Below are 17,469 nucleotides of genomic sequence, written 5' to 3'. Positions count from 1 at the left end.
TTCTTTCTTCTACCAGGAGGTAATACAGAATATTACACATTTTTTAATGTTTATCACTGGGTTCTTTCTTGTCCATTTTCTTCTAAGAAGTTGCCTTTTAAGCTCTGACGTTATTCTTGTATGAGGTAAAGTTTGGTTACTGGCTCGCCTATAACTTTTTCACCATTACCATCCCCTCAACCTCTTCCTGTTATCCTGCCCAGACAGACTGGGAGAGGTGTCTCTGTGTTCTCACTGGACAAATGGAACAATAATGGTCACACACCAACCATAGTTTGACAATGCAAATGAATCCCACTCAAAGTGTGGAGGCTCATCAGAAAGATGTGCAGCTGAGATTGGCTCACGTTCCCTGTCAGTGGGGGGAAACCAATACAAACTGTTCAGAGACAGAAATATTTGCAAGATTCTCTGAAGCAGGTTGTTCAAGGGAAAATGCAAAGTTTCAGCAGAGGAGCAGAGCAGAAGAGTCCGCCTCGTTTGTGAAGCAATTGTGTTCTCATCTCAAAGATGTTATGGAGGACAGGGGAACTACGAGTTTGGATTGAACAGTCTCAAAAGGAGAGCTCTAATGAGATGGAAAAAGCACAGAAGGCCACAGACCTTCAACTGGAGGAGCTGCACAAGGAGGTAATGCAGTGCTTTTCCCTTCAGGACAAATCCTCGGCACCTCCCTCAGGGTTTACCTCTGCCATTAAAGGAATAGGATCAGGTAGCACTAGAAACCCCTCCCCCCTGACGATACTGTTAAACAACAGAACTCCCGTTTCACCAAGACCCCTTGCCACCGTCATGCCACCTCTAGAAGCTCCCTCCCTATCATGCTACTTTTAGCAGCCCAGAAGATGTTGATCCACTGCTTTTCCTATCTAAGTGTAAAGATTTCCTTTCTATCTTACTGACTTGGAGGTTTTCGCCACCCTCTGCAGTGTTCTCCATCGTACAGAAAGAGACTGGTGGGAGACAGCCCGTGAACATGTGTCAACCTGAGAGGAGTTTCAGAAACTATTCCTCTCAGCCTTCCTCTCCGAGTACTAGGAGGCTGAACTGGTGGAACGGGTTCGTAACAGAGTCCAGGGTAAAGCAGAGCCAATACGGGAATTTGCCTTCTCCTATCGAGTTCTTTGTAGGAGATGGAAGGCTGACATTACATAACTGAGCAGAAGATGGTCAAACTCATTCTTAAGAACATTGTTCCCCACCTTGCGAGTCAACTTCGTGAACGTGTGCAGAATGTGGATGATCTGGTGCGTCATGGGACTCCGTTGTATAAGGACTGGAAGCACCACCTCTAAACTCAAAACCTTGTTCCCACATCCCGGTATCCCAAAGAGTCTCAGCCCAAGAACCAAGACAAAAGCCCAGTTATGTGTTGAATGTGTAGATCCAATACCCTCCAGGTTCTTGCCCTCTCTATGGCCAGCTTCAGGATTCATAAAAAAGTCTGAAAGGACAGAAGACCGACAGTCTAGACAGGCGTGGTGGCTTGCGTACAATTGTGTCAGCATCAAGAAGATTTTTGGACATTTTAAGGCCTTCTTTGTTTTGTCAATAAACACACCCATTCATAACCCCTCTTTCCTCCACTGGGAGTTAATAAAGAATATTGCAAATTCTCTAAGGTTTATGACTGGGTTCTTTCTTGTCAATTTTTTTCAATTAAGTTGCTTTTGAATTGCTCAGCCATTATTCTTGTATGAGGTATTATTGGTTGGGTTACCCCTGTGTGGTAACGTGTGTTTTAGATGGTGTCTTATCCTTTCTCTACACTGGCTATCTGGCAAACAGGTTACACTCTAGGCAGTCTCTTCTGCTGGTGTGTGTCTGGTAGCAGTACCCTATCTATCCTACAATTTTCCTTTCAGCAGGGTTAATACCTGCCTGGCGTCCAAACAAAAATCATTATCTTTACCCCTCTAACAATACCGCTACAGGGGTAGAAGCTGTTCAGGGTCCTGTTGGTTCCACACTTGGTGCATCGGTACTGCTTAACATGCGGTAGTAGAGAGAACAGGCTATAGGTTGGGTGGCTGGAGTCTTCTTTTAGGGCCATCCTCTGACACTGCCTGGTGTAGAGGTCCTGAGCCAATTTCCTCCTACAACAGGACCCAAAGCACAGTTCCAAACTATGCAATAAATATTTAGGGAAGAAGCAGTCAGCTGTTATTCTGTCTATAATGGAGTGGCCAGCACAGTCACCGGATCTCAACCCTATTGCGCTGTTGTGGGAGCATCTTGACCGTATGGTACATAAGAAGTGCCCATCAATCGAATTTGTGGGAGGTGCTTCAGGAAGCATGGGGTGAAATCTCTTCAGATTACCTCAACAAATTGACAACTAGAATGCCAAAGGTCGACAAGAATGTAATTGCTGCAAATGGAGGATTCTTTGACGAAAGCAAAGTCTGAAGGACACAATTATTATTTCAATTAAAAATCCTTATTTATAACCTTGTCAACGTCTTGATGAATATTTCCTATTAATTTCAAACTCATTTCATGTATGTTTTCATGGAAAACAAGGACATTTCTAAGTGATCCCAAACATTTGAAAGGCATTGTGTATATACAGCACCAGTCAAAAGTTTGGACACACCTACTCATTCAAGGGTTTTTCTTTATTTGGACTATTTTCTAAGACATCAAAATTATGAAATAACACAGGGAATCATGTAATAACCAAAAAAGTGTTAAACAAATTCTTCAAAGCAGCCACCCTTTGCCTTTGCACACTCTTGGCATTCTCTCAAACAGCTTCATGAGATAGTCACCTGGAATGCATTTCAATTAACAGGTGTGCCTTGTTAAAAGTTAATTTGTGGAATTTCTTTCCTTCTTAATGAGTTTGAGCCAATCAGTTGTGTTGTGACAAGGTAAGGGTGCTATACAGAAGATAGCCCTATTTGGTAAAATACCAAATTCATATTATGGCAAGAACAGCTCTTCTAAGAAAAGAGAAACGGCAGTCCATCATTACTTTAAGACATGAAGGTCAGTCAATCTGGAAGATTTCAAGAACTTTGAAAGCTTCTTCAAACACCATCAAACACTATGATGAAACTGGCTCTCATGAGGACTTTCACAGGAAAGGAAGACTCGGAGTTCAAATCAAAATCTGCTGCAGAGGATAAGTTCATTAGTGTTAACTGCACCTCAGATTGTAGCCCAAATAAATGCTTCAGAGTTCAAGTAACACATCTCAAGATCAACTGTTCAGAGGAGACTGCATGAATCAGGCCTTCAAGGTAGAATTGCTGCAAAGAAACCTCTACTAAAAGGACACCAATAAGAAGAAGAGACATGTTTGGGCCAAGAAACACGAGCAATGGCCATTAGACCGGTGGAAATCTGTACTTTGGTCTGATGAGTACAAATTTGAGATTATTGGTTCCAAACGCCGTGTTTTTGTGAGACGCAGAGTAGGTGAACGGATGATCTCAACATACAGTATGTGGTTCTCACCGTGAAGTATGTAGGAGGTGTGATGGCATGGAGGTGCTTTGCTTGTGGAACTGTCAGTGACAGCCAGCATGGCTTTTAAAAGCCAGAGTTCCTTTGTTAGGAAGGGAGAGCTTCTTGGTATGTCCTGTGTTGGTTGTTAGAGAGAAAGATCCAGTGTTTCGTTGTTAGTCTGTATAATTTGTATAGTATTTTGTAGCCGGTCCTGCTGACGTTTGTGTATGCCATAGGACTGTGTTTTTGATTAGAGAAATTGCTCACTTTAAGTTTGTATTATTCTGTTTAATTTGTTCCCAGGGGGGAAGGTACCTTGGGAGTGCTGAGGCAAGAGGACTGTGGGCATACATATACCGGTAGTATTTACTATGTCTATGCACACTAGGTAAGACCTGGGCGGACCATCCCCTGTATTTTGGTTAGTGCGCCAGTTGGTGCTAGTTAGGTAAGTTGTGGGTAGGTAAGGTAGGAAGGGGGGCTCTAACTTTTACTTTCTTTGTTTTGGTTTTGTCCAGCCGCTTTTCCCCAAATTAGTGTGTGAAGGAAATAAATTCCCTGTAAATGGTAATATATCCTGCCTCTGTCATCCTTACCTGCACCTGCAGTCACATACCTCTTTCACTCCACGGGGAGTTGAGTGTAGCAGGGTGTTGCGTTCCCTCCAAGAGGCGTGCATAACAATGGCTACCACAGCATTCTGCAGAGACACGTCATCCCATCTGGTTTGTGCTTAGTGGGACTATCATTTGTTTTTCAACAGGACAATGACCAAAAACACACCTCCAGGCTGTGTAAGGGCTATTTGACCAAGAAGGAGAGTGATGGAGTGCTGCATCAGATGACCTGGCCTCCACAATCACCCGACCTCAACCCAATTGAGATGGTTAGGGATGAGTTGGCCTGCAGAGCAGCCAACAAGCCATAGCCAACAAGTGCTCAGCATATGTGGGAACTCCTTCAAGACTGTTGGAAAAGCATTCCTCATGAAGCTAGTTGAGAGAATGTGCAAAGCTGTTATCAAGGCAAAGGGTGGCTACTTTGAAGAATCTCCAATATAAAATATATTTTGATTTGATTAACACTTTTTTTGGTTACTACATGATTCCATATGTGTTATTTTTTTAATCAATAAAATGTATTTATGAAGCCCTTCTTACATCAGCTGATGTCACAAAGTTCTGTACAGAAACACAGCGTAAAACCCCAAACAGCAAGCAATGCAGGTGTAGACGCACGGCTGCTAGGAAAAACTCCCTAGAAAGGCCGGAACCTAGGAAGAAACCTAGAGAGGAACCAGGCTACGAGGGGTGGCCAGTCCTCTTCTGGGTGTGCCGGCTGTGATGTCTTCACTAATATTCTACAATGTAGAAAATAGTAAAAAATAAAGAAAAATCCTTGAATGAGTAGGTTTGACCAAACTTTTGACTGGTACTGTCCGTTTATATATTTTTTAATGTATTTACTTACTTGACTAGGTTCACGTCTACGCCCACAAAGCGACCAATCTTTTGGAGCGAGGAGTTGTCAAGCGGAGGCACCACTTCTGGTCGAAACGTACTGAAACACGTTGCAGCGGTGCTTCGCCCTGGCCTAGAGCAACCATTGGAGCAACCATACTCAGGAACGTTACAGAGTTCTGTAGAGAGGCAGCCAATCGTTTCAGAGATTACAGTGCTAACTTGGCGAAATGAGTCACTCAAATACACACTGCAGCTGCCCACGGTGACTATCCACACAGAGAGAGATTCTCTGATGGTGTTTTCATGAATGAGCTCTCTCGGCTGCGTAGTGAGAGGGAAAACCATTCAAGGATGCAGGTAAACAAATACCTACCTATCGACATTATCAGAGATGCTGGAGTCAAAGCACAATTAAGGCGCAGATTAGAGCACATTAACACTGAGACTGGCCCTTGTAAAAGTGACAAACCCTCGACGTGCTAACATGGGTTCAGAGGATTAAATGGGGCCTTGGAGCAGTCTACAATCAAACAAGCGCTCTCTGCTACCAGGGTATTTCATTCTTTGTCTCTCTCTCCCTCTCTCTCACACGATCAAATGCATGCACACAGGCACACACCAAGGAAATACCTTAGCTCTGTCTGCTGCACCAAACTTGAATAAATCCAGTTGCTGTGGCAACATAAAGCCATTCCCTCCCCCTTCGCCCCTCACTGCCCACTCCCAGGCTCCAGGTGACACTCTAAATCAATACTATAGATGAACAGTTAAAACCTGCAGTCAACATCCACAGGGGTTCTTCTTTGTTTGAATCCCAAAATGGCTTCCTATTCAGTTCACTACTTTTGACCAGGCCCATTAGGCTCTATCAGAGCCTTTATTAGGCCCTTTGCTCAATTACTGACAAGCCTGGTTGGTTTGGGTGTCCGGGCCTGCCTGATCTGGGCCTTCCTGCTGCCCTCACCGCCACTCAGCCAGATCCCAATAATACAATGGCCGTGTTTGCATAGTCCATAAATCCATTCATCCTCCCTTTCTTGGAGAAACTACAGATCTTCCTTTCTCCCTATCGAACTGTGCCTGACCAGTGATATGTTTGAGGAAGTAGGGACGTGTTTAAGAAGCTCAAGGCCAGCATCTATAGAGGAAATGTAACCAGTAGAATACAGAGGGCGTGATGCTGTCACGACTTCCGCCGAAGTTGGCTCCCCTGCCTGTTCGGGTGGTGCTCAGCGGTCGTCGTCACCGTCCTACTCGCCGCCACTGATCCCTTTTTCGTTTGTCTGTTTGCTTTGTCTTATTAGTTTCACCTGTGTTCTGTTGTATGGCTTAATGAGCTTCCCTATTTTAAGTACGTGTACCCGCCCTTGTTTTGTGCGGGATTGTCTTTATGTTACGTGTGTGCGTTTTAGGTAGAGGTGGATATATTTTCGGAACTTGGCATCCTGTGTTTTTGGGTAGTCACTTTGTTGTCCGTGCCCCGTACTGTTGGGCTTATCATTTTTGTGTGCCATATTAAAGATCACTTTTCACAACTGGAACTCTCTGCGCCTGATTCCTTCACCCACCTAGTCCCGCGTGACAGATGCTCATAGTGTAGCACGTTTATGTGGAATGCATTGAGTGCATAATCTAGGGCTGACACAGTTCTTGTATAATCATGTAACCGACACCGTGAACTGAGAAAAATCCTCAGCATTGCGTTAATACGTTCATTTTAGGAGAAGGGTGGATTCAATTTTATATTCAAGTAAATATAGTTAACCCATTAGCAGTTTTACATTTTTACATGAAGTGGGTAAAGCTCATTATAATAGCAGAACGGCACGGTTGGGAGGAGAAGCTTAATTTCCAATACTTCCGAGCGGTTAAAAACCATACATTTGTTTAGACACCAAAGCTGTGCTGCGTTTATTAGGCATTTCTTAGGGTATATTTTCAAAAATGGATTATGATGATTACAAGCAACAACAAAAAATCTACAAAAATGACTAACTGTGGTTATTTTGCATGATAATTAATCAATATTCCATCATTTTCACAACCCTAGCCTAATCAGAAACCAGTGAAAACCTTTACCTTCTCAATTGGGTCAATCAGGTTTCCATATCACCCAAGGTTTTTTTTAACCTTTATTTAACTAGGCAAGTCAGTTAAGAACAAATTTTATTTTCAATGACAGCCTATGAACAGTGGGTTAACTGCCTGTTCAGGGGCAGAATGACTGATTTATACCTTGTCAGCTCTGGGATTTGAACTTGCAATCTCTCAGTTACAAGCCCAACGGTCTAACCACTAGGCTACCCTGCCACCCCAGGTTAGGACTGAGCCCTATAGAATCCCTTCCCCTGAAGGGGCACACCTAAGGAGACAAGAGAGAGAGGATGACGGATTTCAAAATAAAACAAAATGGCAGACAGACAAACAAACAGATAGAACTGACGCCCCTTGTCTCAGAGATTCATCTATCTCCTCTAATCCCTCTCTTCCTCAATATCAACCCGGACCTTTACAAAGATTCATCTGATCTCTTCTCTTCAAATGTCGCTCGCCATCGTTGTCTGTCTGTCCCTCAGACAGGAGATAACAGCAGAAAAGATAGTCAGAGTGGATCAATGCAGATTCTCAGTCTGCCAACAGCTTGTCTGCCCTCTCCTCATCCAAGAGAAAGAGGCAAGGGTTATGGCTGTGACGTCAGATGAGACTGACCTATGTTTGCTGGACATTTTGCAAAGGTCGTTCTGTTGTGTATAGGAGAAATGAACAAAGAAGGAGAAGGACTCAACCAAATTCATGAAAGCACATGATGTGCTTTACTTGGAAGAACCTGTGTAACAATTTTAAGTGCTAATTTTAGGGGTCTCTACAAAACACTATACCTGAAGTAAGCGAGTCCCCAGTCACATTCTGCGATGCAGACAGTGAACTAGGCAGTGATGTAACGTGAGCATAACAACAGCAAAAAATAATTGCCTTTCTTGCACTAACACTTGCACTTGTCTTTTCTAACTAGCACTGACTTTGCTAATAGCTGCTTAATTGAGAGAAGGAATTGCTTGCTATGACTAGTCACTTTACCCCTACCTACATGTACATTTTACCTCAATTATCTTGTCTAACCTGTACCCCCCGGTATATAACCTGTATACACGGTGCCAGTACCCCCTGTATATAGCCTCGTTATTGTCATTTTGTTACTTTTATTTTTTTAACTTTAGTTTATTTAGTAAATATTTTCTTAATCTTATTTTTCATAACTGCATTGTTGGTTAGGGGATTGTAAGTAAGAGTGTCATGGTAAGATCTACACCTGTTGTATTTGGTGCAGGTGACAAATACAATTTGATTTGATAGGCTATGTGGTTGTCTCACCTAACTACCTTCAGATGAATCCACTGTAACTCCCTCTGAATAAGAGCGTCTGCTAAATGTCTTAAATGTCAAATGTAAATGAAAAAAATAACACAGTCGATGGGAAATATTGGGCCTGGGCCTTTAAGGACACCGTATGCAAGCCTCTCTCTCTGTCCACTCCAGTTGTCCCATGTGAGTATCCTATCTCCAATTACCAAACAGCTCAATCCTAAACTTTGCACTCAGCCTCCACCACCAGGCAGACCATAGAACTAGACTAGAATAACAAAGAATAAATTGCCAGGGTCTGAGGGGCTTTGTCTGGTCTAGTCATTCGATTTCTACGGTTCAGATCAAGCACACAGAACGTGTTAGGAGCAACCTTTTAATTTAGAGGTGTAGTTGGTTGAGGGGGGAAATCCCCCTTGAGCTTCAGTACTCCAAGAGGATAGGGTGCGGGAAATTGGGACATGGTAGTATAACGCTGTATGTTGCAAAAGGTTGAAGCAAGTAAGACATGAGAGCTACTAGTCAATTTCATCAAAGCCATTTTGATGCCAAAAACGTCCATGGATATCATAGAAAATATTGTTGTTTATATTATGAAGATGGATGTGGGTTAATTATAGAGTAATAGGAAGCCATGTAAAAAGGCATCTTGCAGATGAATAACATGCATGTGAAATTCACACACACAATACTGAAAAGTAGCATATTCCGTTTTTGCCACCCAAATATGTTTTAATATGGATCCAGGTAATCTATTTCCATCTAGGCCTACTACAAAGCTGGAAAATCTGTATACAGCAATGCTGAGCCTCACTATTCCAAATAAAGCATATTCAGGCTACACAATCTGGAAACGGATAAAACCAGTGATTTTTGCCATGTAAAATGCAGTGTCTATTAGCGTAGGGTTAAGATTGTGGAGGGCACAATGGACAAGCGGGCTCATAGGTACGAATGACAATGACTGAGGCAAACAATTCACGTATGTCTCCATAGGGATTGGCCCTACCTTGGCAGATGCGCAATCATTCGGAGGAGAGAAATCCAAATGATCTGGGCTAATTCATTACATTAGTAATGGTGCCTATCTGTCATTCCTCCTTCAGTGGGGTCGGCTGAATTGGGGTGTATAAATCAGATGTGTGCCCTGGTCCCCGTTCATCCCTTTAAGGAAATTACACACTAACACAGGGCACACACACACGCAGGCACTCGCACACACAGAGAGAGACACACACACACACACACACACACACACACACACAAACACGTAGAAGCATGCAGGGACATGAAGCATGCAGGGACATGCATGCACTTAATCAAACACATACACAAAGAGCGAGACAGACTGCACTCTATATGACCCTCCGTTCTTCGAGTTGCCTCCTGTCCTATATAAGCATTCAACATTAGCATTCCTTGTGTGGACACATTGTGGAACTCAGCATAACAGACGGATAAAATCATAAATACATGCATTTCTTTTAAACAGCATATGGCTTTCATGCAGCTCATTTATGCTCTGAAGGCAAACATGGTTGAGAAAATGAGAACGTCAGAGGCGAGAGGAATGACACATCAGTCCTGCAAAATCCTCTTGCTGTCACATACCTATTGCCAGTTTACTGGGTTGTTTTTGTTGTTGTTGCTGACCAAACAATACGTGGACATTTAAACAGAGCCAACTCTTACAAAGTGTTAAAGACAAACAGTACTCCTTGTTCTTTAAGGTAAACTTTGGCATGATTGGGTCTGCCTTGTGCCTAGTATCACCAAGGCCAACCTACACTAAATGACCAAAAGTACTCTATGTGAACACCTCCTCGTTGAACATCTCATTTCAAAATCATGGGCAGGAATATGGAGTTGTTCCCCCCCTTTGCTGCTATAACAGCCTCCACTCTTCTGGGTAGGCTTCCACAAGATGCTGGAAAATTGCTTCAGGGACATTCTTCCATTCAGCCACAAGAGCGTTAGTGAGGTCGGCACTGATATTGGGCGATTAGGCCTGGTTTGCAGTCGGCTTTCCAATTCCTCCCAAAGGTGTTCAATGGGGTTGAGGTCAGGACTCTGTGCAGGCCAGTCAAGTTCTTCCACACCAATCTCGGCAAACCATTTCTGCATGAACCTCGCTTTGTGCATGGGGCATTGTCATGCTGAAACAGGAAAGGGCCTTTACACCACTCCAGCCTACACTTGGCATTGCGCACGATGATCTTAGGCTTGTGTGTGGCAGCACGGCCATGGAAACCCATTTCATGAAGCTCCCGGCGAACAGTTATTGTGTTGACGTTGCTTCCAAAGGCCGTTTGGAGCTCGGTAGTGAGTGTTGCGATTTTTTTGCGCGCTATGTGCTACGCGCTCCAGCTCTTGCCATTCCAGTTCTGTGAGCATGTGTGACCTACCACTTCACCGTTATAGGATGCCACGTTTTCAACAAGTCAGTTTGTCAAATTTGGTCAACTGTAAGTGCTTATTGTTACGTGGAAATGTCTAGGAGCAACAATTGCTCAGCCGCGAAGTGGTAGGCCACACAAGCCCACATAATGGGACCACCGAGTGCTGAAGCACGTAAAAATTGTCAGCACAATAACTGTTCGCCAGGAGCTTCATGAAATGTGATTCCATGGCCAAGCAGCCGCACACAAGCCTAAGATCACCATGTGCAATGCCAAGCATCGGCTGGAGTGATGTAAAGCCTACTTAAATAAAGGTTAAATATATTTTTTTAAATTAAAAGCTCACTGCTATTGGACACTGGAGCAGTGGAAATGCGTTCTCTGGAGTGATGAATCTGGGTTTGGCGGATACCAGGAGAACGCTACCTGCCACAATGAATAGTGCCAACTGTAAAGTTTGGTGGAGGAGGAATAATGGTCTGGGGCTGTTTTTCATGGATCCGGCTATGCCCCTTAGGTTCAGTGAAGAGAAATCTTAATGCTCCAGCATACAATGACATTCTAGAATATGCTGTGCCTCTAACTTTGTGGCAACGGACTGGGGAAGGCCCTATCCTGTTTCAGCATGACAATGCCCCGTGCACAAAGTGAGGTCCATACAGAAATGGTTTGTTGAGATCTGGGTGGAAGAACTTGATTGGCCTGCACAGAGCCCTGACCTCAACCCCCATCAAATAGCTTTGGGATGAATTGGAACGCCGACTGTGAGCCAAGCCTAATCGCCCAACATTAGTGCCCGACCCCACTAATGCACTTGTGGCTGAATCAAAGCAAGTTCCAGCAGCAATGTTACAACATCTAGTGGAAAGCCTTCCCAGAAGAGTGGAGGCTGTTGTGACAGCAAAGGGGGGACCAACTCCATATTAATGCACATGATTTTGGAATGAGATGTTCAAAGAGCAGGTGTCCATGTACTATTGGTCTTGTAGTGTATATTGTAATAAAATGTAGACTACTAAAGAATAATGCAACAAATAAAACTGTAGGGTTGAAAAGTCTCGCTGTCCCCGGTAGCAGAATATGATGGGTTGCGTAGCCTACCAGTCTAAGATTCAGTTCTTAGCCTATTCTTTCTGTCTCTACTGAAACCAATTGGAAATGGTGCATGCGTATATACTGTAAATGCATAACATACCAGAGAACACAATGCGATGTGTCCGACTCCCCTGTTGGCCTAAATATAAAAATAGTTCCCGTTATAGCAACTAGAAAAAAAGGTAGACCCTGCTCCGCCAATTGACAGTGTGAAGGCTTGCCTTCTGCTGCACAAAAAGCGGCAGGACAAGAGGCAACATATGGGGGATGGTCCCAGGGCCGGCTCTAGCTTTTTGGGGACACTAAGCAAGATTTGGTTGGGGACCCCCCCCACCAAGCGGATCAAAAAAAAGTGTGGCCCACCCTCTTGATGGTGGGTAGAAAAATGTATGTTTTAAAGTTAATTTCCTGCAATTCTACACATTTTGCCATGTGGAGGAGAGAAAATGTGGCAATTTTTTAACACATTTCATGCAATTCTACTATTTTGTAACTGGGCAGAGATATATTTTTGCTGTTTCAAAGCATGTTTTCTGCAGTTCTACTGATTTTGTCCATGGTGTGGAGAGAAATTTTTGCAGTTTTAAAGAAAAATTTACTGCAATTTTACACATTTTGCCATGTTAATGATATCTGAGTAAGAGTGACGACAAAAATCAATGACCACCTGGAGGTCAGGGCCCCTGGATATGTGCTCTGCGTGCCCAGTCGGTATTCGGCCATGATTGCTATGAATTTAGATTACTGGCTAGACTAATTTAACAATCTAAAAAATGTTAACTGACATGACTAATTGAGTGACTGTCAGTGTTAGATACAACTGCACTGTTGGAGCTAGGAACACAAGCATTTCGATAACATCTGCTGCTTAGGGGAGGACGGCTCATAATAATGGCTGGAACAGCGCAAATTGAATGGCATCAAACACATGGTAACCATTCCACCTATTCCACTCCAGCCACAAGCACGTCCTCCCCAATTAAGGCAGCACCAGCCTCCTGTGACCAATAACATTTTATTTCAAAACAGGAGAAACTGCTGAAGCACAACCAAATGTTGAACTTATACCTTGTGTATTCTACTATTCTAACTCTCTATTCTAAGTTGAGAACCAGACAGTCCCTAAAAACTTTTTTGGGGGTGGGCCCCCTAGCAGCCTGGGGCCCTAAGCGACTGCTTATGTCGGATATGCCTGGAGCCGGCCCTGTATGGTCCAATGGAAGAATAATGTTATGTTCTTTAAATTAACACCCCAGTACAAATACCGCTGGCTGAATCCCCACACAAGACGGAAAAATGTATCTGAAGCTTCCTGTAACGTAAAAAAAAGAAGAAGAAAAAAGGCACGTATTTCCAAAAAAAGACGAGTGGTGGTTCAGGTTGAAAAGCACTTTGATAAGTGGTGTAAGCTTAGACAGTGTATACCTATTGCAGATATGTGTCAATTCATGTATTTGATGAACAAAAATGCATGGCTATTTTACCCATAGGCTAATTTGCAAAAATGACGATGCGGAATAATAATTCCTTGTCTATCGGCAATTCCATTTAGTCTACTGCGCTTTTTCCGCCAGTTCAGTAGATGACGCTAAAGCTGTCGGTCCAACGTCTGGGCATAAACGCTCTTGAACGCCTTCCGTCGTTCCTTCCGGTTTCGGTCCCCTAGCAAGTGGCAAGGTAGGCAAATGCCTAGCAAAAATAATCTGAATAAATCTAAGACATCTTACATTGTATGAAGCTGTTACTCTCAATTTTAGATAGATGTGTATGTCATTGTTGTAAACATCCACACATTTCCCCAAAAAGCCTTATATTATTCGAGATGTATGTTAAAATACACAGGGTAGTCAAGCTACCTACAAGGACTTCCCTGCTATGTCCTCGTATCACTTCATCTTTTTTTCAAAGCTAGTGTGATAGGTAGTAACCACTGCCGGATGCAAGTCGTTCCAAATGTAGTTTTATCATTAGACTCTAGAAGCCTGGTAAAGGTGTGTTACCTACCTCACATGGGAAATGAGTCCATAGTTGCCCGAAGAAGCTAGTTTAACGTTCCTACCGGCTGGGGTAACGTTAGTTGACATAAGTTAGGACTCCCAATCTTGGGACGTTAGTAACCTTACAATCTTGTAGTGGGCTGTTAGCCAGCCAGTATGTGGGTAGGTGGACTTCTCTCTTATTTTGAATGTACACTAACGCTTGTCTCATTGTCGGTTGTGTGAATAGATGCTGATGCCTAAGAAGAACCGTATTGCCATCTATGAGCTCCTCTTCAAAGAGGGCGTCATGGTGGCAAAGAAAGATGTGCATCTGCCAAAGCACCCTGAATTGGCCGACAAGAACGTGCCCAACCTTCATGTGATGAAAGCAATGTTGGTGAGAGCCACTTGAACTTTAGGAGATATTGATTCTACTGTTTGAGTTTATGTTGGTTCTGTCCTTTGAGACCGGTGCAGTTATTGTCAAGTAGCATGATGTCCACAGTTAAACTGTGGCTGTTGAGTTAAAGACTGGATTGTATCTGAATTCTGGGATTTTTGTTACTTGTTGATGTGATGACCTGAGCAAGGTGAATTTTCATGTGCGTGGACAAAAGGGTCACAGTGATGAAATTATGTATATCTCTGGGGTATTCTAGGGGGGGTGCCAACATGACCATACTCGTAATCGTATCTGTAAAGTGACACATCCCTGTTAGTGAGCGTTTCCCCGTAGCCAAGAGAGTATATCCACTAGACAGGTGTGGCATATCAAGAAGCTGATTACACAGGTGCACCTTGTGCTAGGGACAATAATAAGTCCACTCTAAATAGGCCACTCTAAATATTCACTTTTGATAACACAATTCTACAGAATTCTCAAGTTGAGGGAGCTTGCAATTGACATGCTGACTGCAAGAATGTCCATCAGAGCTGTTGGCAGAGAATTTAATGTTAATTTCTCTACCATAAACTGCCTCCAAAGTCGTTTTAGAGAATTTTGCAGTACGTCCAACCGGCCTCACAACCGCAGAACACGTGTAACCACGCCAACCCAGGAACTCCACATCCGGCTTCTTCACTTGCGGGATCGTCTGAGGGGGTTGGCGGGTGCTAAGGAATATTTCTGTCTAATATAGCTCTTTTGTGGGGTAAAACTCATTCTGATTGGGTGGGCCTATGCCCTCCAAGGCCCACCCTCAAAAGACAGTACAATATGGTTTAGAAACTCTGTGACAGAGATGAGAAACATACTTGCATGTACCTGAGAAATTAAATTAAAGTTTTGTATCACCGATAATTACAAAAGAATGCTCTGATATAATTGTATCCAGAAAATTGCCCATATCAGTTACAATACTCATTTTGTCAGATGACTCGGCACACCCCTAGTGTATTCATTAACAGAAACTGTTTACTTCAATCAAACGCTTTTCAGTGAAAACGAGAGTTTCTATTGGACACATTTTATCTATGTCCCTCCCCATTTGGTTCCTTTAGTAAACAGTTTCTGTTGCTAAATGTTTTTCAACGGATTCCGACTAATGAATACACCACTGATGTGGATTTTCAGACTACAACCACAGTTGGGTTACAGAAAATGTTTCCCTTGCATGTCATGACTGTTGGATTTTGGGGCTTTGTCTTTATATAAAAAAACAAAAATATTTTTTCATGTTTGTTTTTCAGTCCTTGAAGTCACTTGGGTATGTCAAGGAGCAATTTGCCTGGCGCCATTTTTACTGGTACCTCACCAATGAAGGTATCCAGTACCTGAGAGACTTCCTGCATCTTCCACCTGAGATTGTTCCCGCCACCCTGCGCCGCCAGATGCGTCCTGAGACTGCGAGGCCCCGGCCCAAGGGTACGTCCACTTATAGGCTAACCATTTTCACACCAATGAGCTGCACTGTCCTGGACTGGTTACACATTAGGCTTGGGAATTGCCAGGGACCTCACAATACTTAGTTGCCGATACAATATGTATTGCAATCCTCACTTCCTATATGTATTACATTTCGATACTGCGACTTGATGTTTCAAACATATTGCTGCCTATGTCTGCTTCAGAAAGACAAGGACTTGATCATTTTTGATCAGTCGTGGCAATGAAAGTGATGGGGGGGGGGGTGTTTACTATTTAAAAACAAGCTATTGGATGAAAAAATACGGGCGTTTTGGTGCATATACAGCTGACTAGCGTTAGCTAATGTTACCTGGCGCTGTGTTCCAACCCTGGTCCTGGAGTACCGCCAACGGTACACATATTTATTGTAACCCTAGACAAGCACACCTGATTCAACTAATCATCAAGCCCTTCATGAGTTGAATGAGGTGTGTTTGTCATGGGCTACAGCGATGAGGTTATCCGTGTCTGGGGTGTATTCATTAGTCAGATTCAGTTTATTTTTACATATCGATACTTTGGTTTGGGTGACTCCAGTCCTGGGGGGCTGCAGTGTGCTGGCTTTCGTACCAGCCCTGTACTAACTGATAAAACTAATCGTGGTCTTTGATTTAGACCGTGATTTTTTTTAACAAGGTGTGTTAAGAGCCGGGCTGGAACAAGTCTGTATACACTGCATCCCTCAAGAGCTGGACAGTGAGGACTATCGGATTTTGTACTGTGTAGTCATAGGTGCTGATTGGACCCAAACCGGATGTTCCTTCCTGTATTTTTGAGTGACATCCTACCCAGCTGAGCATCGTCTTTTCTTTTCCAGGTATGGAGGGAGAGAGGGGAGAGAGGCCTGCCCGCTTCAACCGTGATGGGGGTGATAGAGACAACTACAGAAGATCTGCTGCACCGCGTATGTATAGTTTTACAGAATCCCTCTAATCCTAACCATCGTTTTCAACCAACAGGGCATTTCACTATCGGCTGACTAGTGTGCTTTGTAGCTCCAAATATCTGCCTTGAGATCCAGTAGTTGGTGAGCACATTTGTTCTTGGTAATGACTTGTTTCCTCAACCTTTGACTAGTATGAATGGTGATGAATGAAGGATAATGGCGAAACTTTAAAACGTTATGGAATATGTTTTGATTACAAGCTGGTATTTTCTTTACAGCTGGTGGAGACAAGAAAGCAGAGGCAGGTGCTGGTTCAGCCACAGAGTTCCAATTTGTAAGTACTGTATTGCCTAATGGTAATGTAGTCTGAAGCAGGTGTTCTCAACTATGTTCCTGGGGACCAACTCAGTATGCTGGTTACCATGACAAGTCTGAATAATAAATGGTCATAAATGATTACGTTTATTGTATAGCCTACAGTTGAAAGGTTGTATACTGTGCATCTATATGGTACTAGAATAGGCAATTCAAAGCCTTAATTGTTTGCATTTAAGTTGAGACTCAACGAAATGTCATTACCATTGAGTAAAGTTATTCGGGTAGACAAATTTGGGACATAACGTATGACACTTGTTTTGCTGGCCAACTATGTTGTGATGTGGAAGCTTATCCTTTTCTTTGTTTTCAGAGGGGTGGATTTGGACGTGGCCGAGGACAACAGCCTCCTCAGGAGTAAATGTCCATCAATTACTTTACAATAAACACACAACACAACTTTGTCCTTTTTTTTTGTCAGTACTTTAAATATGGACCATTCTGGATTAATGTAGCATTGTTTGTGTGGACTGGAGATTTATTATTTTGCACACAACAGTAATTATACTAGCTAAAGCGTGGCAGAGGTTATTCAAAGTACAGTCCTTTA

The 17,469-nt window shown here is 43.1% G+C and overlaps 2 protein-coding genes across 2 annotated transcripts in view; one reads left to right on the top strand and one right to left on the bottom strand.

Annotated features, from left to right (window-relative positions):
- The window catches only part of LOC135542294 (protein kinase C and casein kinase substrate in neurons protein 1-like), a 64,575-nt gene extending 52,614 nt beyond the window's left edge, over nucleotides 1-11,961 (bottom strand). The window contains exon 1 of the mRNA XM_064969160.1: nucleotides 11,874-11,961. The gene's annotated coding sequence lies outside the window, so the exon portion shown is untranslated. The remainder of the gene's footprint in view (nucleotides 1-11,873) is intronic.
- A 1,401-nt stretch (nucleotides 11,962-13,362) lies between these two features.
- LOC135542293 (small ribosomal subunit protein eS10-like) lies at nucleotides 13,363-17,323 on the top strand. Its single transcript, XM_064969157.1, has 6 exons — nucleotides 13,363-13,450; nucleotides 14,000-14,149; nucleotides 15,442-15,616; nucleotides 16,476-16,562; nucleotides 16,823-16,878; nucleotides 17,233-17,323. Exons 2-6 carry the CDS (start codon nucleotides 14,000-14,002, stop codon nucleotides 17,278-17,280), a joined length of 516 nt encoding a protein of 171 aa, XP_064825229.1. The 5' UTR covers nucleotides 13,363-13,450; the 3' UTR covers nucleotides 17,281-17,323.
- The last annotated feature ends 146 nt before the right edge of the window (nucleotides 17,324-17,469 follow it).

This window comes from Oncorhynchus masou, chromosome 6 (genome assembly GCF_036934945.1).
Source record: "Oncorhynchus masou masou isolate Uvic2021 chromosome 6, UVic_Omas_1.1, whole genome shotgun sequence".
Taxonomy (NCBI): domain Eukaryota; kingdom Metazoa; phylum Chordata; class Actinopteri; order Salmoniformes; family Salmonidae; genus Oncorhynchus; species Oncorhynchus masou.
This window is presented reverse-complemented; position numbering and strand designations above follow the sequence as displayed.

Coding starts and splice junctions, on each gene's coding strand:
- LOC135542293 (XM_064969157.1), top strand. CDS start 14,000: ATGCTGATGCCTAAGAAGAACCGTATTGCCATCTATGAGCTCCTCTTC. Junction 16,563..16,822: donor CAGAAGATCTGCTGCACCGC/GTATGTATAGTT, acceptor TTTTCTTTACAG/CTGGTGGAGACAAGAAAGCA. Junction 16,879..17,232: donor CAGCCACAGAGTTCCAATTT/GTAAGTACTGTA, acceptor CTTTGTTTTCAG/AGGGGTGGATTTGGACGTGG.